Here is a 20,839-nt window from a genome sequence, read left to right on the forward strand (position 1 = left end):
GGACAGGCCCCTCATCTCCTCCCACGCCCTCAGGCAGCCAGGCTGCCCGCCTCTGCGCCTCCTCCCTCGGGCCCACCTCCACCATGTGACCAGAGTCCCCCTGCGGGCTCACGAAGACCCTGCTCGTGCACGGACAGCCGCACGGCCTCCTGGTGAGTCTGGGATCCCAATAAGCTTTGTTGTCCCAGCACCTGGGGAGCCTGACCCACTCCTGACCCAGAACTTCCCGCCCATCACCGGGTCACTGGACACCCTCTCCTCAGACGACACTCACACAACACAGCAATCCAATGCCACCTCCTTCAGGAAGCCTTCCTACACCTCCGCAAGAGTCCTATGGGACCCAGAACCTCCCAGGCTCATGTGAGACCCTGAGGAGAACAACTAGGCCAGCTCGTCCTCTGTGTCCAGGTTTGGGACCCAGGGCCGAACACACCCACAAAGACCTTCCACCATGAACAACATACAGGACCAGTGCCAACCTGTGAGCACAACACAGGCCCGAGCCTCAGAGCCGGGGAACAGAAGGCGGACAGTAGCTCCCAGGGCTCCCTACTCGCAAGGCCCCCAAGCTCTGGGCAGTCATGACCAGCACCCCGCACCCTGCCTGCCCTTGGCCTGGGGGCCAGCATGGCTCAGACAAGTCCGTGGGAGGGTCTGAGGGGCCTTGAGGCAGGAGGGAGCCTGCAGCCTGGCTTGTAAGCACTGCACGGCCTCCCCCAGCGGCACCCCCACGGCAACAGCAGTGCCGGGCAGTGGGGAAATCCTCGCCGCACTGTGTCTGTTTCAAGGGCCCCACAAAATCGGAACGACACCAGCTTCCGCACGCACTGGGAGCAGCAAGCTTGGGCCTGGGGGCTGCTGCCCCAGCCTGAGGCCAGCCTACCCGGCGGGACACGGCGGCACTGGAGCGCTCTTTGAGCTGGGGGTCCGTGGGCAGGCTCCTCCAGATGATATAGGGGGTGTCGTATTTGGCTCGCAGTCTTGGGCAGCGTTTGAAGATAAAGTCGATGAGGAAAAACTTGATCCCGGCGTAGAGTCCTGGGGACAGGAGACAACAGTCCAGTTCTGGCCAGGGCACACGGACGGCTTCCCAGAACCCAGGTCTGGCCAGCGCAGAGCAAGGGAAGCAAGAGGACAAGGCCACCCAGCCAACGGGGGGTCCGCTTCTGTGTCTCACCACCTGGGACCCACAGGTGGCCCCTGCCGATCACACCACCTCACAAGCAAACAAGCCCGCCACTCAACACCCCCCAAGAGAGACATGAAGGAAAGCGTGAGGGACCCACCCCCAGCCTGCCATCCTCTGATTTGGTGGGCCTGCAGCCGTCACGGCCGGGGAGACCCTCCAAACCCCAGGTCAGAGAGCTCGTGTGCCGACCCAGGCCCCCCGAGAAACGGGACTGAGGGCATTTCACTTTGGTTGGTATCAGTCCTTTCCCCCAAGGCCAGCCCTGCTTGTCCGGGCAAGGCATACAGGGGGAGGGCCAATGAGAGAGCGAGGCCCCAGCGATATGCTGGGGGGTGGTGGGCAGTTGGGGATGGCCCCCACACTGTGCAACCCCCGAGCTCAACGCCCCAGCTCAGATCCAGCCCTCCACCCTTGCCCCCACCCGTGCACTGCAGACGGGCTTTGTGCCCGCTCCAGGCCGGGGACACCGAGGCCCCACAGTGGGTCAGGGCTCAGGGTCTCGCCTGGGGAGAAAGGTGCAGCTTCCTGGAGTAGGCGGGCTGAGTATGTTGGCAGCCTCAAGACCATGGCCTTGGCCTCAGGGTGACCTTCACACCTGCCCACACCCTCCTCCCTTCCCGGCAGAAGCCCCAGGCAGGGGTTGGGTACAGGGGTTCCAGCGAACCCATGGGGGAGTTCAAGTCATCCTGCCACCCCAGGGTTTGAAATACAGGCAAAAGCCAAGTCCTGCACATTCAGACCGGTGGCCAGTGGCTCCTGAATTCTGCACGCTCCCCACCCCAGAATGAAGCTCTGAACACCCTACATCAGTTTGCCCCTCCCATTCCCTGGTGGCCCTGGACGGCAACATCACACCAGCCCTTCAGGGCAAACCCTGAGCCCTCCCCGACCGTCCCATCCAACCACAACTCCTGGGATTGGGCTCTGAGCACAACCCAGGGCCCCACAAGGGGCCCAGAACCTCCACCCACCTGCCTGCCTCACGGCCCTCACTGCTCTGCCCCCTCCACCCCGGCCAAGGGCTGTTCCTGACCCGTCCAATGCAGACTCTGGAAACCTCGCGCTCTGCTCGGACCTCACCCTGCACGGAATCGAGGCCACCGCCCCCATGACCTCTCCCCCCACACCGTCACTCCTCCCTCGACCTGACCCCTCACGGCCCTGCGAGCGCTCGGAGCTGGCTGACCACTGTCCGTACCCGACACCAGCAGCTCCCCTGCTCGGCGGGAAAGTAGGGAGTCCCTTGGAAGCAGATGATGAGCTTGTTGTAAGGAACAGTGATCATGGTTCTGGGGTTCTGATGGGCTTCATTTCTCCCAAGTTTAAAGGTTCTGATAAAAAGCCACCGGCCGAGACGCAGAGGAAGGGACGCCAGCGTGCGCTCCCAGCTGGCCTCCGGGAGGCCTGTGCGTTTGGCGGAGGCTCTGGTGGGAAGCAGGTCAGGACCCCGCGCCTCCCTCCCCACTGTGCGCAGCAACCCTGACCCGGGGCGGGGCGCCTCCTTACCCACGGCCAGTCCCACCAGGCGGTAGGGGAAGAAGCAGGAGGCGAGGAAGGCGGCCCACAGCGCGACGTACAGCTTCTGCGTGATCTCAGGTTGGACCCACATGAACAGGCTGGAAGGGAGAGGGGGGCTCAGCCGGGGACGGGGCCGCACCCCCGACACCGCGGGCTGGGGGCCGAGGACTTACTTCTTGATCTTCTCCAGGATGTCGGCCATCTTGCCAAAGAGGTTCTGTGTGGAGAAGAAGCTGCGGTCACCACAGGCCCCGTCATCCACACGGGGACATCGGGGGGGGGGGGCGGGGGCAGAGGTGCCGCCCCCGTGAGGCCACAGCCGCGGGCGACGCAGAGCCCTGATGTCCCGCCCAGCCACTTACAGGCTGAGGACGGGGTGGTGGGTCCCCACGAAGCCCAGGGAACCACACAGATGCCGGCCCCCGGCCGGGCTCAGCGGGTCTCCACCCTCCAGGGCGCCAGCCGTCAGCCGAGACCCTCCCGCCAATCGGGGCCCTCCTGGCTGCTGCCAAGGGATCAACGGGAAGGCTGATGGCAGGTCAGCTGACAATAGACAAGCCAGGCCTGGGGCTCTGGGGGTTTGGGGACCCCCACTGGGCAAGGCTCGCGCAGAGACGCCCCCGGGCCGGAGCCCAAGAGCGGTACCTGGGCTTTCTGGGCGACATCCAGCACAAGCTGGAACTTCTCAGACACGGTCAGGTCTTCCTTTGGAGGCTCCTGCAGCCAAAGGGGGGAGAATTCCCACCAAAACTTAGCCGCCCAGAGGAATGGTTCACAGGAACAGCCCAGAGGCCTCCCAGCCCCAGGAGCAGGGTCACTCTGCTGCCCCGCACAGCAGGGGCCGGCTGTCCCAGCAGACACTCCCTAGTGCCTGAGGGTGGGCGGGCAGTGGCCGCCCCCACAGCCAGCAGGGAGTCGCGCTTCAACGGCTCATCTTCAAAGATGCGTCTGAGACCACGCAGCCCTCCACCCCTCACTTTACATGGAGGGAAACTGAGGCAAAAGGGGATGCATGACCTCCGCCTGTTTGTATGAGTTCATTCAACAAGAACCTCCCGCAGGCCTCCTGGATGCTGGGGCCCAGCAGACACAGCTGGCCTGCCTTCCGAGACTCCCTCCCTGGCCCCCGCCTAAAGGGGCCCCGTGGGCACCACTGCACCCAGCACCCCGTGAGCTCCACGCAGAGCGGGTGCCGTCCCTCCTGCCCGTGCCTGGCAGCTCCACCCACGGGCCACAGCCTCCCTCCAGCGCAGGTCAGCAAACCTTTTCCGTAAAGGGCCAGACGGTAAACCCCTGGGGCTCTGTGTGCCGCATGGGCTCTGCCACAGCCACGGACCTTGGCCGCGGCTGCCCCAAGCGTCCGTAGCACAGAACAAGTGAAAGGGCTTCCCTATATGCCAACAAAACTTTATAAAACCAGACGGAGGGCTGCAGTCACAGTTTGCTGATCCTGGCTCTACTCATCGTCTGGTCCCGGGGGCCCCTTGGTGCCCCCCCCCCCCCCCGCACAGCATATCATCCCTGCCAGGAAGGGTGAGGACGGGCCGGGAACATGGCAACCTGCTTCTTCTACAGCCAAGCCGGGGCCAGCAAGGGGCACTCGGGGTGTCGGCTGGCAGGGGGTCACAGTGGGCCGTCCGTCGAGGGCTCTGTGCTGGGGGGCAGCTGGCCTTCTGCTCCCTGACCTCTACTTGCCAGGCAGGGCTCCCCCCAGCATCCACCCAGCTGCACCCAGAGACTCAGGGAATCTGACCGGGTGGAGACAGAGACCTTCGCCCTCCCAGGACTCACCACCGGTTCAGACACTTCAGGTACGATGCTCCACTGTATCCTCCAGCCCCTGCAAGGAGACCGTCACATGCCTTTCACAGAGGGACGTCGAATCCCCAGCCCTGTGCTCCCAACGGGGAAGGAGTGCGGGACAGAAGGGGCTTCGGAACCCCTCTGTTTGCTGCCAAGACCAGGGCTGCGCCCCGGCTCTTGAGGGTGGACACTTCAAGGTCGCCCTCATGGCCCCTCCCCTGGGGGCCCAGAGGTGGGACAGACGGGTGTTTCAGAATAAGGCAGCGCAGCAGTGAGGGCAAGTGTTGTCACTGCCCACGCCTGGCCTGGGCACAGACGACCCCGTCCCGGGTACGTAAAGACTTTCTTCTCTACAAAAAACGTTTGCAAATGAACCAACTTAAGCAGACACAGACATGCGCCGGGAAAATCGTACGTGAGAGCGCGAACTTTGAACAGCTGAGTACAAATCTGACTGCAGGGGCGCCCGGGGGCTCAGTCGGTGAAGCGTCTGCCTTCGGCTCAGGCCATGATCCCGGGGTCCTGGGATGGAGCCCTGTGTGGGGCTCCCTGCTCAGCCGGGGGTCTGCTTCTCCCTCTGCCTCTGCCCCTCCCCCTACTTATGCACTTTCTCTCCCAAATAAACAAAATCTTAAAATGAAAAAAAAAAAATCGGGACTGCAGGGGCCCTCCTCAGGCCTGCTGTAAAGCCGAGCTTCGTGGCCGCTGCGGCCACGGGTTCAGACAGACCAGGCAGCCGGGGACGAGGGGTTCCCCACAGAGTCCCCCGGAGGGTGCTCACAGGGCACGGAGACGACGCTGCTTGGGCCTGGTGATGGCAAGGACCCTCCCTCTGAATCCCAGGGCCTCCCAGGGCACAGAGACTCCACAGCCCCAGCAAGCCCCCTGGGATGTCATCGCTGAACAGGAGCGGCGGGGGTGACCCCCTGCAGGTGCCTGCTGGCCTCGGACAGAAAGAGCCGCTGGGGAGTCTGACGACCACCCAGTGCTGGCTCCCGTGGACCAGGTGGGGGTGGGCATGCTCCTGGGGGCTGGGAGCCTATCCTGTCAGAGGACCGCTTCCCAAACACCCGCGTGGGAGGCAGCCCTGGCTCAGGTGTGCCACGGCCGTGTGTTGTAGGGAGCCGGCACTGCCACGTACGTAGGACAAAGCAGCTCACCCACCTGGCTATGAGGTAATTGAGGGATAACCTCAAAATTGCTAGAAATAAGAACATGGGGATGGCCCAGCCATGCCACACAGCATTCATGTACACCTGCAGGTTTGGAGAGAAAGCGGGTGGGAGAGAGACAGTCAGGCAGCCTGACGGGCCGTGTCCCCCCCCCCTTTCTCCCCCCGTCCACCAGGCAGGCCAGCCATGCTGGGAGGTGGGGAGCCCAGGCCCCAGAGTCTTTCCAAAGGAGGGAACGCCTGACAAAGAAGCCCTGGGAGGAGCTGCTTTCTCAGTAGGAGAGGCCAGTGGTGGGACAGAGAAGCTGCTCTGGGGGGGTTGGGAGGGGTGAGTCCCAGTGAATCAGCCACTGGACGTGGCCTGGGATGGGCAGAGGACAGCGGACCCCATGCAGAGGTCCCTGCCAGCCCCAGGTGTGGCTCCCCTGTGCTGGAGCTCGCAGCATCACCAGGACTCAGCACAGCCGAGCGAGCTGACCGACCGCCTGCTGAGAACCCACCACGTGCCGTGTGCCAGGCCAAGTGCCCCTCGGGCCCTTCACTCTGGGCCCACCGGACTTGGCGCAAGCTGCCAGCAAAGAGCAGATGCTCAGAAAGGGGCAGAGAAGGGAATGCAGTGGGGTTCAGGCAGAGGCCTGGAAGGTGGGTCCGAATGGTGGCCACATCCCTTGGCGATGATAGGCAGGACCGAGGTACAAAGGCCTTACAGAGCAGAGGCCTCAGAAGGGTGAAGGCGGGGTCCCCGGGGGCAAGCCAGGGCTGGGCCCGGCCACTGAGTCCTGTTCTCTGTGTGTGCTTGCCCAGCTGGCGCCAGGCTGTGGACTTTAGAGTGGTCTCAGAACCCTCCGGAATGCAGAGATGGGGACCTGGGAAGCTGCAGCCACCCCTCTCCGGCCTCGGGGCCTGGCAGGCAGGTGGGCGGCCTGTGCCCTCCTCTGAGTGACAAGAGGGTCTCCTGGTGCGGGCTGGGGATGGCCGCCACGGGGCCATTCAGGCAGGGCAGCTGGGTCCAGTTTCCCCAGAGCACACCCCGATGCCGGGCCGCTGCTTTCCCACCCTCCCCCAGGACTGCTGGCCCGCAGAGGCCCGGCGTGCCCCCCAGGCTACCGGGCGTTTGCCAGGAGCCTCCCCCAGGTACCCAGTGGGAGGAGCCCGGGGACCCCCTGGGCAGACAAGCCTCCCCACCGTCCTCTCCCTGACTCGTCCTGGAAGGCGGACTAAAGTGCGGGCGGGGCTATTCCTGAGAACGCGGCCACGGGCTGTCCGTGTGCGGCCACGGGTTGTCTGTGTGCAGACACGGGCCGGCCCCCGGCGCCCCCAACACCCTCGCCTGATCCTTGCAGCAACCCCGTGGCTGGGCAGCAACACGGAACCCACTTTCCAGACATAAGCTAAGGCGCGTGTGTCCTGAGGGAAACCTCAGGGACGGTGCTGGCTGGCTGCCTGGAGGGCTGGCGGAATGTCCCCCCCTCACCCTGGGGGGCACTCACGGTGAAGGCGATGGCGGACGTGTAGACGGAGTACCAGTCGGATAAGGCAGAGAGGTTCTTCACGAAGCTGGTGACGGGCTTGGCGCCGCGCTCTAGGGACAGAACAGACTGTGTTGAGGCCAGCGCTCGGGCATACCCGGGAGGGCAGGAGGGCAGCAGCAGCCGAAGGGGGGCGCCAAAACGAGCAAAGGGAGCCCCGAACGACTCAGGCTTCTGGTGCACCTGACCCTCTGCTGGCACTCCCCCGGCCATTCCCGGTGCTGCGCGCCATCCACTGTCCCCGCGGGGACATACCGGCTGTCTCCTCCCTGACCCCCATGCCTGAGCTGCGGACACAAGAGGGGCAGCTGGGGGGGGGGGGTGGTGTTACTTGGCATCGCCTGGGCCCCGGCAACTATCTGGGAAAGCACCACTTTGCACGGGGGCTTCCAGGCCTGGAAGGAAACTGTGCCCCCGGCCTGGGGCCGGGTGGCCAGCGCTGGCCCCATCCTGTCCTGCTCCAGATCGACAGGGTGGGGCGTCGGACATGCTTCCAACAGCAGCCTTCTTCCTAAGGAACTCCCAGGGAACATCTTTCTGAAAAGACGTCCCGTTTAGCCCAGGACTGCCGAGCCCCCACTCCGCTGACCACCCGTGCGCGGCTCAGGGGCCCCACCGGCTCCCACACCGCTCACAGACGCACTAGGTACTCACTTAGTCGTCTCATGTTTTCCGTCAACCTAAGAGAAAGGGAGAGCGAGGTGAGCGCCAGCTCCCGTGCACCCGCGTCCCCGACGCCACCCCCTGCTGGCTCGTGGGGAGCACAGCGTGACCGGGGATGCAGGGACCACTGCTCCCTAACTTGGGGTGGGGGGGTCTCACCTACGGAACCGTCCCTCATCTCCTGCCCACGTCCCAGAACCTGGGTCCCCCCAGAGCGTACAGCAGGGCCTGGTGCAGGAAGCTGTTTACCGAGTGGGTGTGGACCCCATGAGGGAGGCCTGGGCCATGGGCACTTGGCCCCCAGACCACTGTCCCCACATGGCATCGGTCACAAAGCACAAGTAAGAGCACTGAGCGGGAGGGACAGGCGGCAGTGCCACCCGGCATAAAGCCCCCCCACCTCTGGCTGCCCTCGCCGCCCCAAGGAGGCGTCTCCATCAGGAAGATGGCACAGCCAGGCTCTGGAGCAGCCCTGGCAGCAGCCACTTCGATGCTCAGACGCAGGCCTGGCTCCGAAGCCTCCGTGTGGTGACTGCACCCCCCCAGGGGGCTGCCCCCCCCCCGCCGTGAGGGCCCCCACCTCCGGGCACTGAGGGGCTCCTCCGTCTCCACGGTGCTCTCCTCGGGCTGGAACCGGAAATCCTCCACGTACTCCCCAAACTTCTCATAGAACCACTTCTGGACGCGGGGGCACAGCCCCTGGCTCCGCCGGTCTGCGGGGATGGGGTCCCGGTGAGCGCAGGCGGGTGGGGGGAGCGAGGAACAAGACAGAGGGCTGTGAACACGCGCTCCCTGGCACCAAGCCTGACCCGCTTCCACCGCGAGGCCTGGCACAGCCGCCACAGACCACACGGCATCTCCGTGGTCACACCCAACCCGAGCTGCCCCCCACCGGCTCCCAGCCCTGGGGTCTGCGTCACCCTCCCTTTCTCTCTCTGGTGGGGGGGGTGGACTCACTCCCAGGGACCCCAGGGACCCGAGGCACGGCCAGGGGGTCTGCGTCACCCTCCCTTTCTCTCTCTGGTGGGGGGGGTGGACTCACTCCCAGGGACCCCAGGGACCCGAGGCACGGCCAGGGGGCATGTGGGCCGGGGGCTGTGTCCTGGGGGGAGGCCCAGGGCACGAAGTGGCTTCTGCTCAGCATGGCCAAGCCCTTCAGAGAGGGACCCACAACACAGACTCAGAAAACCAGGAGGAAACCACGGCGCATGAGTGCTTGCAGGGCACGGAGTCGCCAGCAGGGGGCGCTGTCCCGCCACGAGAGAGAGGGAGAGCACGGAGGTGGTCCCCTGCAGATGCTTACGCTCTGTGTGCACAGAGCTGCCCAGGCTGGGAGAAAAAGCAGGGTTCTCAGGGAGGGAAGGGATGGGGAGGGCCTGGGGGCTTCTCACCCCTACCCGGAGCGTGAATGTTTTCAGCGCGGCTGGGCACGGGTGGGTAGACAGCCCCCTTGACGGCTGCAAAGCGGCCCTGGGCAGGATAGAATCTAACAGGCCTGCCCGTGTTCCCCTGAAACCACACTCTGGACGCTGAAATGTGAAATCCATATCCGTCTGGTATGTTCCAACAGTTTAAAAATGTAAAAATATTTTAAACACGTGAAGTTAGACGGGGGGCTGCAGTGTGTCGAACCCCAGGTCTAGGCCGGGCCTGCTGCCTGAGCAGACCGGCTTCAGGCACCGCGGATCCCCTCCGCCGTCCGCCCTGGCTGCAGGGTGGGGAGCACCACGCAGCACACCGTCCCCGTCTCCCACCTTGGCTCCCACCACACCAGCGACCACTGCTACAGAACGGACCTCAGCCTGGGCACCCGGAGTGTCTCCACCCTCCACTCCTCTGCACTTCCCACGTGTGCAGGAGAGTCCTCAATCACGGGGCACAGCGGGGACCCTGGGGTCTCTGGTGCTGCTCCTGGCTTGGATCCTGGGTCTCAGGAGTGGAGCCCATGACCCAAGGGGCACAGCAGCCAATCCCGCACCTGCACCGGCCTGCCCGCAGGTCCGAGCTGGGCCTCCATGTGGCAGGTGCCCCTTGAAGAGGCTTTCCCTCCTGGGTCTCGGTTTCCTCACCTGTATCTGAGTCGGGCTTAGCCCTAAGGCCCTTCCGGGGTAGCTGTGCGCTCCCGGCACAGGCACGAGGGAACAGCCTGTGGGAACGGGCCCTAGGTCGGGAGACGGGAGGGCCAGGCCCACCACGGATCGGACCCCTAGAGAGCTGGACAGAAGATCCAGTATACTGCTAGGACAGCCCTAGGAAGGGCAGAGGGGGTAAGACAAAGAATGGGCTCAGGGCGGGAGGAAAGGTGCAGAGAAAGGGACTGTGCATCCTGAATGGGGAGGGCCGGGCACACACCGACCTCAGTGGCCCCTACTGCCTGCTCGTCCCTCATCAGGACCACCAGCCTTTGGACCCGGGCCACCAGGTCAGTGGCCAAGAAGCCAGCGTGACGACACTGACACTACTTCTCTGTCAGCAAGGGCTGAAACAGGGGCCGCGTGGTCTTCTTACAGGAAAATAAAATCACGTCTCTTTGAATGACCTGTGTTTGTTGTGACAGCTCGCCGATTCATGACTGGAGACGCCCGCGCCAGCCCGACGGGAGGAGCCCCCAGCATGAGCGGGCCTGCCCGGGCGCAGGACCAGCCCGCACCCCACTGCCCAGCCCAGCCGCCCGCAGGGGCCTACCTGCTCCGTTATTGACCTGGGCCTGTCCCTTCGGAGGCTGCTGAGCCGTCTGCTCCTCGGTTCTTAAAGAGGGGAAAAAGCAAGAATCCTGTTAGTTCAAAACACAGCATGAGGGCGGGCTCCGGAAGATGCTAGCACTCACAGGGAGCCTGCCGCACGCGAGCGTTTGCTCCAGCTCGCGGGGCCCCCTCTGGGAGCTCAGGGCGCAGACGCTGCTTATGGGGCAGGCTGGGCGGCTCCGAGCCGCACTCACAATGGGCACACTCTCTTCTAACGACCAAATAAAAAATGTTTCAAACACACAACTCTGTCCTCTCCTACGAACACATCTGGTTCTTCATGTTAAGTTCAGAATAAACAGCCCTTATACAAATTAACCAGCCTCCTGATGAAAAGATGCTTATCAGTGGACATATTCAGCAAGCAGCACACAAGGCCACAGGCTGGGGGACCCCCTGTGCTGGCCAGCTGTGCCCAGGTCCCAGCTCGGCCCGTGCCAGCCACCTGCCTGGCTTTCTGCTCCTGCGGCCCAGCCACCGCAGACCACAGCAGTCACCCGGCCTCAGAGCGCTCTCCTGGAGTTTCTGTCCACCTGCCAGACCCCCATTATTGAACCGGCTTTCAGCCACGGAGCCTGATACAGCTGGCCCAGCCCCCGGCCCCTGGGTGGAGCTCTGGCCAGGCCGCATCTCGTGCCTCGGCCAACCGGCCCGCCTTGTTCTGCACTGGCCCAGGCCACTGAGGCACCACACTGTTCCTGGGGCTCCCAGTCCAGCAGGGACCCCAGGATGTGGGAAAAGTGGTGCCCCAGGCAAACCTCAGCAGGGTCTTGGGGGGGCACAGAAGACTCTTCCAGGACAGAGATGGTAGGGCTGGGAGACCCGGCCCGAGCACACCCTGGGCTGCAGTGAAGGAGGGCACACGGGTTCTGCTCTGCTCACACAGTGGGACTTCACGCCACACTTCCATGAACCGACCTGGTTTGCAGGCTTCAACTGTCACCAGAGCGGGAGGTACGGAAGAGCTGGCTGGGAGACAAGCAAGGTGGGCGAGGCCTGCAGCCTCACTGAGCAACGGACAGGGAAGACACAAGACAGACGCAGAGTCCCCGAGAAGGGAGCCATGGTCCAGGAGAGGCCGGGCCTCCACCCCCGCCCCACCCTGTGGCCAGGCTGCCCAAGCAACTGTCCACACCCAGAGCGACCACCGACAAATGGGGGTTTACTGAGAACAGGAGAGGAGCCCCGGGCATGTGGGAGACTCCAGGACCCGGCCGAGTGCCCTCCATTCCCGGGCATGCATCACGGCACGATGTCTCTGCCCAGTCTGCAGGCTCTGGAAGACGCGGCTCATCTGAGAGGCACTAATGAACCGTCTTCCGCCCAAGCCTGGGCCCCAGTGGGCGCTAAGAGGACGCACGCGCCGGAGGGACATGGGTGGGGGCTTCTGGTATGCGCAGTCCCTGGCTGTGGAGTTTTTCCAACACGCTCCCTACTAGAAACACACAGGTATTTAGACCTTCATGGGCTGCGAGCTCCTTCGGGGAAGGAAGCTTTAGGAACTGTGGCCCCTTCCCATCACCCCAAACACGGAATGGTAAGTGCCTGTTCCGTGCGCTGGACAGAGACGGATGGACGGCAGGGCGAACGGTGCACCAGGACATTCCGGCCCATGACACGCGGGGCGCGCAGTCCCACCCGCAGCTCCCGTGAAGGCAGGAAGGGAGCAGGGTGACCTCAGGGAAACATAAATGCCACGTGACCTCAATCAGACAAAAGGGTTTCTAACAACCGGATTCTTTGAAATGTTTCTAAACAACCCTACACCGATGTCCAATGATCAACCAAACAAGTCTGCAACGGAACGTGCCTGAGTTGCTTTTCTAAAGTAGGATTTTCTGGCCTGCAGCCACCGGAGGCCAGAGGGCACTGAAGCCCACAAGAAGCGCTATGCCAGGGCTGGGCACCAGGGTCGCTCTGCCCCCGACCCCCCCTCCCCAGGTTGGGGACACCAGTCACCAGGGTCCCTTTCATCCCACACACAGTGGCCCCCAGCGAGCATGTGCCAGCGAAGCCCCGGAGCAGGACGGGCAGAGGGGCAGTGGCAGGCATGGCCCGACCACAGATGGTACACGTCAGAAGGGCAGTGTTTCCGTGCTGCTTTTGGACCCCTAACGAGAGAAAGCCTCTGCCTACTAACAGAGAAGCTTCAATCAAGGTGATTTTCTGGGAATTTTCTTTAAAAGCAAAACAGAGGTTTAGATAGACTCTAATCACCACGTTTCAATCCTGCAGCTCACCTGCAGCTTGGGAGGGCGTGGGCGTGTGCGTGTGTGTGTGTGTGTGGGTGAAGGGGGTCCCCTCCACATACTCACCCACCAGGGACGGCCCACGGGCAGCCCAGACATCAAGGCGACAACAGAACAGGTCGTCACTTGCATGGAACCTGCTTCTCCCTGTACCCCCCCCCCTCAGGTCTGCATTTCGAGAAGGTTCCTAAACCCCACACCCAAGTAAAGCAGAGGAGCAGTCAGTGCATCCCAGGACCCTTAGCTTCCTCGGTCCTGGCCTGCTGTTCCTTTACTGTGACCACCCAGCTGGTCTCTCTGCGTCCTCAGAACTGGAAGGGGCTTTGCAGAAGGAATGAGGAGGCCGGGCTGCGCAGGGGGTGGGAAGCAGAGCGCGTGGGCCCTACAAGGAGAGGGCAGGCACACGGGCTCAGCTCAGCCGAGCACCTCTCAACACCCCCAGGGAAGTGCCTCCTCCAGCCAATGGTTCCAGGCAAAGCTGTACAGAAACGCACATCTGCACCGGACAGAGCACGCTCTGTCGGGGACATGGTGGGCAGACGTGCCATGGAAGGCTGGCCGCGGCCGGCAGGTGGAAAAGGCACCTACAGCTGGCCATGCACCTGGGACAGTGCCAGTCCCTGGATCTCTCAGCATCTGTGGGTCAGGTCCCCAGCTGCACCCCTTTGCATAATGAAAACATCTACAGATTTCCACGGAAGAAGGTCCAACAAGTTTGAGGCCCATGTGCCAACATCTTAGAAGGGCTGCCGGCCTCATAGCTGGGGCAGAATGGGAAAGTAGGGTGCATCCCTCCCCTAACAAGCTCGAGGCCCCCACACGGAGCCCCAGAGAACCCTACAACAGCCCTGCGGGGACAGGCAAGACGGCCTTACTTCAAGGCTGCCGAAAAGCACGTAAGAGTTGTCAAAAACGCCTACAGAGCATGGAACAAAGAACCCTTCCTCCAAAGAGAAGCAGATGCCACCAGCTCCCAGGAGCCGACAACCATGGGTAAGACCTGACAGGAAGCCAGCATCTGGCCGTGAAACAGAAGGAGGTATTTCCTTTCCACCAACTAAACCCCATGCATCAAGGAGCCTGGAGTGTGGGTGTCCTCAGAGCCAGAGCCGGAGACGACACTCAAAAGTAACAGTGCCCTCATCCACGGAGAAACCAGTTCTGGCTGGGCTGTCCCAGCAGTGGCCTTGTCTGCCAGGCCACCAGCTTGCAGGCTGTGTGGACAGACAGGGAGTTTCCTGGGGGTTCTATCAGGACAGGGAGAGCAGAGTTCTCAGAACCTACAAATACCCTTCTGGAAGGACCCCAGCTCGTGTGGGCAGAGGTATGAGGTGCAAGAGGAGGCCACACACGGAGACAGCTCCATCCCACAGCAGGGCCCACGTCATCCCCTCCAGAAGCTGAGGCGGCACCTGTCACCCCCCAGGATGGAGGGAGCCTTCTGGGATGAGGGTGACCATTCGTGGCAGGTGAACCCGGAGGTAAATGTGTACAGCGGGATGGCGCGAGGAGGGGTGCCTGAATCCTGTGGGGGGCTCACGGGCAAGGAAGTGTCTGAGTGGGCAGTGGGGGGCCTTGGACCCCTCCTCACCTGGCCTTCAGCACTTCCTGGACCTTCTGCTCCAGCTCTATCCGCCGCTGCCGCTCCCGGTCCAGCTCCTGCCGAAGCATCTCTGAGTTGGTCTCTTCTCTCAGCTTCCGGAGCTCCTCCTCTGTACGGAGAGAACAGCCGGGTCACCGGTGCTCGGGTCTGCTCTGGCCTCCAGTGGCAGAGGCGTCGAGGGCGGGCTTGGTCTTCAGAGCACTTGGACGGGGAACCCTGTCTGCACCTGCCGGGCCGCACAGCTCTCCTGCTCCCCTGCAGGGGGGACTATTAACTGGGGCTCCTCTTACACGGTGGGGGCGAGAGCTGGGGCGAAGCAGCAGTGAGGAGTTCTATACTAAACAAAACAGCTGCAAATCACACACATGAAAGGCATCTCACCAAATCACTGCCACCACCGGGATGCCCCAGAGAAACGGATCCTGGTGGCACTTGGTCAGCCAACAGACATCGCCTGGACACGCACATGCACACGCACCAGGTGTGGTCTGGAGGCCTCAGCCACAGAGCCGAGCCCCTGCCAGGGGCAGGCAGACAGCTCCCACCAGCTGGGTGCTGAGGACCTAGGAGCACAGTGGCAGGGCAGCCGGGGTGTTCCTGCAGTCCGAGTCAGGACCTGGGTGGGCTGAATATCAGGGCAGCAGATTGCTGGGGGGAGAGCATGTGGTAGGCTCAGCAACAGCCTTGCAAGGGCCCTGAGGCAGGAGTGGCCTGGGAGTTGAGGGGAGGAGTCACAGATGCGATGGGGCAGGGGCAGGGCATGCAGACCCAGAAGGAGGACCTGACGTTTATTCCAGGAGTGGTGGAAACCAAGGGCCACGTAGCTGTGGTTTTAACTCTAATACGTGATAAGCTGAGGGCCGGTCCCCAAAGAGGTCCCAGTTTAATTCCGGGGACCTGGGGTTATGTCTCCTCCGCGGACAAAGTGACCCTGCAGATGTCATCAGGTGAAGGACCTGGAGATGGGGGGCTACCCTGGTTCTCCAGGCCCATCATAATCACCATTATGTAAAGTCCTCAGAAGAGGCGGGAGGGTCAGAGGTCAGAGAGGGGAGAGACCGGCAGGTGCCAGGCTGCTGGCCTCGAAGGGAGGACTGAGGATGGCTTCTCGAAGCAGACAAGCCAGGGGAACACATTCTCCCCGAGGTCCTCCGGGGAGGGGCAAAGCCGTGCCGGCACATGACCCCCATTCTGCTGGACTTCTGGCCTCCGGAATTGTAAGAGAATAAACATGCTGTTTTCAGGTCCCCGGTCTCTGGTACAGCAGCGAGAGGAATGCCCACAGAGTGGAGCCCACACGGGGACTCCGATCCTAAGTGGATATCTCACTGCATTTGCACACGCTGGACCCCAGATCCGGAGACAGCACATCGCAGGCCCCGCAGAGGCCCCTACGCCTTCCGCCTCCATCCTCCATCCGTCCCAGGGGTGACCGCCAGCTAGTGTCTACGCACAGGAGGGGCCTCCCGTTTCTGAGACCGTATGTAATACAGGTGGGTATGTCTGAGCTCGTGCAGCCAGAACAAAATACCACGGACTGGGGGCCTGAACAGCAGACCCCGATTCCTCCCAGCTCCGGAGGCTGGGAGTCCGGGGTCATGGTGCCGGCCGAGCCTGGTGATGTCCTCACACGGCAGAGAGAAAGGGCTCGGGTGTTTCCTCCTCTTCTCCTGAGGGCACTAACCCCATCCTGGGAGCCCCACCCTCACGACCTTGCCTAACCTCGATCACCTCCCGGGGGCCCCGCCTCCCAACCCCCCATATGCATTTGGGGGGACGCAGTCCACAGCAGGGCCTGAGCTCCGGTGGTCCGGCCCCAGCCAGGCTCTTGGCCAGGACACCGTGCTGAGTCAGGCTGCCCACCCCGTTTCAGTCTTTCTCAGGTGTCCCCATGCTGCTTGGCCAGCCCTCCAGCTCACCCTGCAGCCCGTCCGCACTGCAGAGCCCCCCCCCCATTCCACTGAGCTCCATTGTGACCCAAGGGCCGCTCCAAGGCTCTGAAGCAGCAGCGCAAGGGGGCCCTGCCTTCTGCACTGTTCCTAAGACGTGAACTCTGGTCAGTGGGCACCGCCCAGGAGCACGGGACCCTGGCTACCCTTGCGGGCAGATCCTTTGCCATCCTGCAGAGACCCCCCGCCACTCAGTCACCCACAAACATTTGGGGAATGACAGCTGGCTGCTGGCGACTTTTTCAATTCTCAAGGACAATGCCGAGTCCTCTGCAAACCCAATTACAGAACGTTTGTATCATGATAAAGTCCAACGGAGTCCATCTGGAAATCCTAGGCCATCTCCTTTAGGCCTAAGGCTCCTGCAGATGGGGGCCCAAGTCACACTGGGAATGGCTCTCTTGTTTCTAAACCGGGCACGTGGTGGAGCCGCTTTCGTCACAACCCCATGACAACACAGGGCTCACCCCTTCTCCGCTCCACCCCCCCCCACACACACTTTCTGGATGTCAGCCCTGACTTCCTGAGGTTCTCTATCGTACTCCGGAGGGGTCACCACCCACGGGGAACAGATGGACCATGAAGATGTGAGGGGCGGAGAACCGGCTGCCTCGCTGGGCTGGGCTCGGCTCCCCACATCCAAATAGGACACAGGTGCCTGGTGAGATGCCCCGACTGCCCTACAGGGAGAGGCAGGTGCAGGGGGGACACGGCCATAGCAGCTCCCGACACATGCCGTGGCCCAGCCATGAACCCCCCCGAGAGTAACACAGCCCGAACAGACACTGTCCGCGCGGGCCGGGCTGCTGAGGGCCGGGCTGTAGGTCAGCCTCCTCCACGAGCATCGGCTGGAAGCGGATGAGCCCATTTCCCCTTTATGGCAAACAGTTAAAGTCGCCAAACAAATCTGCTGAGGCTGGGGCCACCGGGGCGCAGGCGGGACTGAAGCAGGCTGCTGAGCCCTGGGAGTGGCTGCGGTCAGCGGTCACCCGTGTCAGACCTGCATCCACTGCTCCACAAATGAGTACCACACAGCCTCGTGCGCCAGGACCTTGTGATGAAGTGACCCAAACAAAGGCCCGCCCTCTCAGGGACGTGGACAGTAAGGACGGCTGGCTTGGAGGGAAGACCTGCTGGCCAGGAACCTTCTCTCTGGGTGGGGCGGGGGACAGGGAGGTACTCAGGGCGACCTAACAGCTTCCTTTCTGGTCCTGGCTGCCTCGTCAGGCCTGGGGACACACGGCTGAGCCTGAGCCCCCCAAATTTAGGCCAAGGTCAGTCTGGCAGCCGGAGGCCCCAGACACAGACGGGCTTACAGCACAGCAGGGTGTGAGCAGCAGGACTCCCTGTCCAGACGGCACATAGGGAGGCCAAGATGCCCAAGGTCAGAAGACCGTCCTGCCTCAAGAGAGCCTGCATGGCCCCAGCCACACCACCTGCCTGGGGAGGTCATGGCTTGCTGGATTTCGTCACTAAGCAGTGAGAAGCACTGAGGTTTGCTGAGTGCCAGGATCTGCTGGCTCCGTAAATATCTGCAGTGCTCGGAGCCCTCCCAGGCATCCACCCTGCTGGGATCCACCCCTCTCCCGGCACCTGCGCCCCAGCATCCTGCAGCACCCTGCCCCTCCTCCAGAGACTCACCGGGAGAAGGCCCTATCCAAACAGGGGGCCTGGAGGATGCCACGCCAAGCCCGCAGGGAGTGGTTCCTCCTGGCTCCCACAGCCAGTTTCCCCCCTAGACCCCCGATGTCCTGGGGTGAAGCAGGGTAGCCCCCCACAGCTAGGCTGACTTGAAGACTGAGGCCTCCTGACCCTCCCCTGGGGCACAGAACAGGGTCCATGAAGGGGCCGTGCAAAGGGCAGATCTGAGAGGAGGAGCTGACCTCTGCCCAGTGCTGCAGACACTTCCGAGTTAGACCCAGAAACGGCCCAGCCCAGGGCAGGCAGCAAGCGAGGGGTGGCCAGGGAGGCAGATGACAGGAAGGGCTGCAGGAAGCCCAGCCAAGGCCCCCAGCCTCGCTGACAGAGTTGCATGGCCCCACCCCTCTCACGGTAGCCAGCCAGGCACCTTTATGGCCAAGGGCACCTGTGTCAGGCACGTGACCACACATGCTGGGACGTCCTGCAAATATCCCCAAACCCATGCATTCTGCTGGTCTCAGCTCCTACCCTGGTTTCCAACTGGCCCCCTTACACCCCCGAATCTGGCTCCAAACAGCAGAGGTTCCTCTGAAAGCATAAGTCAGAACCTGCTTCCGTCTTGCCTAAAAGTCAGCAGGGGCTTGTGATAATTCCCACCACTCAGCAAGTGTCTCCACTCCACCTCACCAGCTCTGTCTGCCTCTCCCTCCCCTCATCCCGGCTCTCGGGGTTCAACCCACCGGGACCTCCTTTTAGGTCTTCAAATGCCCATGGTCCAACTCTGCCCCAGGACCTTTGTACGTGCAGATGCCCCCTCCCTGCCCCTCAATCCTAAGTCGCCATTTCCCCTGAGGACCCTCCCTGACACTCCCCACAAACCGAACGTGGCATTTTGTCACGTTCTCTCATGGATCTTGATCTTTACTGTCGGGGACATCATGGGTCCTCAGTTCTAAGTCTACATTCATCTGCACTGACTTGGGCCCGCAGCCCCCATCTGTTTTACTGTCTGCGACAGCCCCGGACCCAGCCTGGCTCCAGGAGAAGCCACTGAAGACACAGGCGATGGACAGCAGGTGAGCAAGGAGGGTACAGCAGGTTCCCATGCAACACGCCCAGCAGCCAGAGCAGAGGACTGGCTGGGAGCTGGACGGCGAGGACACTGGTGGTGGTGGGGGGCATCTGAAGGACATCTGCACCCAGGCCCCACGTTTCAGGCCTCAGCCCTCCCCAGTCTTGTGCCAGGGCTCCTGGGGACTCTGACCTTGGAGAACCTGCCTGGGAGACTGCTGGCACGCACAGCATCTAGGGGAGGCGGCAGGGGGTACTCAGGTGATTGGGGACCCACAGCCCTAACGTGTTCTCAGCCCAAGAGCCCCAGCCTCTATGGGGACCACCTCTCAGCCCCACACGAAGCCCAGCTGCTTGGAGCGGCCACCTGCTTGCATACAACTTCCTCGGCAAACACGCACCGTGCAAGCACTGTGCACCGGGCTCTGTCGAAGTGGGAACACTGCCCCGACAAAGCTGCCACACCCTGGCCAGGGCGGACATCCTGGGGGCCCCTGCGAGCACATCTCGTGTGTATACTGGCCCCAGGGGGCGAGCCTGGACACAGCTCCCCGCTGGGTCCTGGGCCCCTCAGGAGACGGGTCTCCTGTCCTGACACAGGCGGGGCCCTGGGACTCTCTTCCAAAAGGGCAGGCGCCCACTGTCAATGGGAGATCTCTTTCCGCCCGTGAGCCTGCAGAGCGCTGCTCTGGCTCCTCCCATTGGACTCACTTTGGCTCAGTCTGACCCTCCTGTGGTGGGCCTGGCATAAGCAGGTGCTCAGCTGAGACTCACTGGGTGAGCCAGTGCATGAACCTCTGAGTGAGCCTCCACAGTGACCTGTCAACCAAGTGCTCATGGGCCGACAGCCCCCAAGCAGGGTGGGAGCACTTCTCTCCAAGGGGAGGAGCCACGGCTTGGTCAAGTGCCCCAGGGGTCAGCTCTGTGAGCGGCTCACAAGACCGGGCTCGGGTGAATTTGCAGAGAGCCAAGGAGATTTCCCTCTCACTGTCTGCTTTATGTGGGGGCACTGAGGGACAGTGAGGACAGTAGGGGACAGTGGGGGACAGTGATCAGGGGCAGTGGGGACGGTCGGGGGCAGTGGGGACAGCTGGGGGCAGTGGGGATGGTAGGGGACAGTGAGAACAGTGGAGGACAGTGGGGATGGTCGGGGGCAGTGCGGACGGTAGGGGACAGTGGGGGGACAGTGAGGACAGTGGGGGGCAGTGAAGACAGTGGAGGTCAGTGGGAATGGTGGGGGACAGTGGGGGGCAGTGAGGACAGTGGGGGACAGTGGGGGGCAGTGGGGAAAAATGAGGACAGTGGAAGTCAGTGGGGGGCAGTGGGAACAGTGGGGGACAGTGGGGGGCAGTGAGGACAGTGGAGGACAGTGAGGACAGTGCAGGTCAGTGGGGGGTAGTGGGGACGGTGGGGGGCAGTGGCTGCTCTCGTGGGGAACAGAGGTGAGGGACCTCATGTCATGATGGCCTTGCTCCTGGGAGCCCCGGTCGGGGGATTCTGTTGCTTTCCCATCTGCTCCTCTGAGCACCAACACCCATGCGCACCCCAACTGTCTCCGTGGATCTCAGCCCCATCTGAAGGTCAAGGCAGCCCCAGACACCTCCTCCGTCCAGACGTTCGGCCCCTCCAGCAGCATCAGTGGGAAACCACACTTTCCTTAACGTGGCCACCCCCGAACTCCCTTCCCCATGACACGTGGCCGGGTT

General features: G+C 62.9%; 1 protein-coding gene across 4 annotated transcripts in view; it reads right to left on the reverse strand.

Annotated features, from left to right (window-relative positions):
* GRAMD4 (GRAM domain containing 4) overlaps positions 1-20,839 on the reverse strand; it is a 78,477-nt gene that overhangs the window by 6,499 nt on the left and 51,139 nt on the right. For all 4 annotated transcript variants that reach the window (XM_045779468.2, XM_045779467.2, XM_045779465.2 and 1 more), the window contains exons 4-14: positions 14,461-14,581; positions 10,562-10,623; positions 8,457-8,589; positions 7,868-7,893; positions 7,175-7,266; positions 5,678-5,769; positions 4,502-4,550; positions 3,356-3,427; positions 2,884-2,927; positions 2,699-2,808; positions 887-1,041 (exon numbers count right to left, since the gene is read on the reverse strand). In XM_045779468.2, coding sequence (XP_045635424.1) covers positions 887-1,041; positions 2,699-2,808; positions 2,884-2,927; positions 3,356-3,427; positions 4,502-4,550; positions 5,678-5,769; positions 7,175-7,266; positions 7,868-7,893; positions 8,457-8,589; positions 10,562-10,623; positions 14,461-14,581 — 956 coding nt within the window. The remainder of the gene's footprint in view (positions 1-886; positions 1,042-2,698; positions 2,809-2,883; positions 2,928-3,355; positions 3,428-4,501; positions 4,551-5,677; positions 5,770-7,174; positions 7,267-7,867; positions 7,894-8,456; positions 8,590-10,561; positions 10,624-14,460; positions 14,582-20,839) is intronic.

This window comes from Ursus americanus, chromosome 17 (assembly GCF_024610735.1).
Source record: "Ursus americanus isolate L20-20 chromosome 17, mUrsAme1.1.p, whole genome shotgun sequence".
In the NCBI taxonomy this organism is placed as follows: Eukaryota; Metazoa; Chordata; class Mammalia; order Carnivora; family Ursidae; genus Ursus; species Ursus americanus.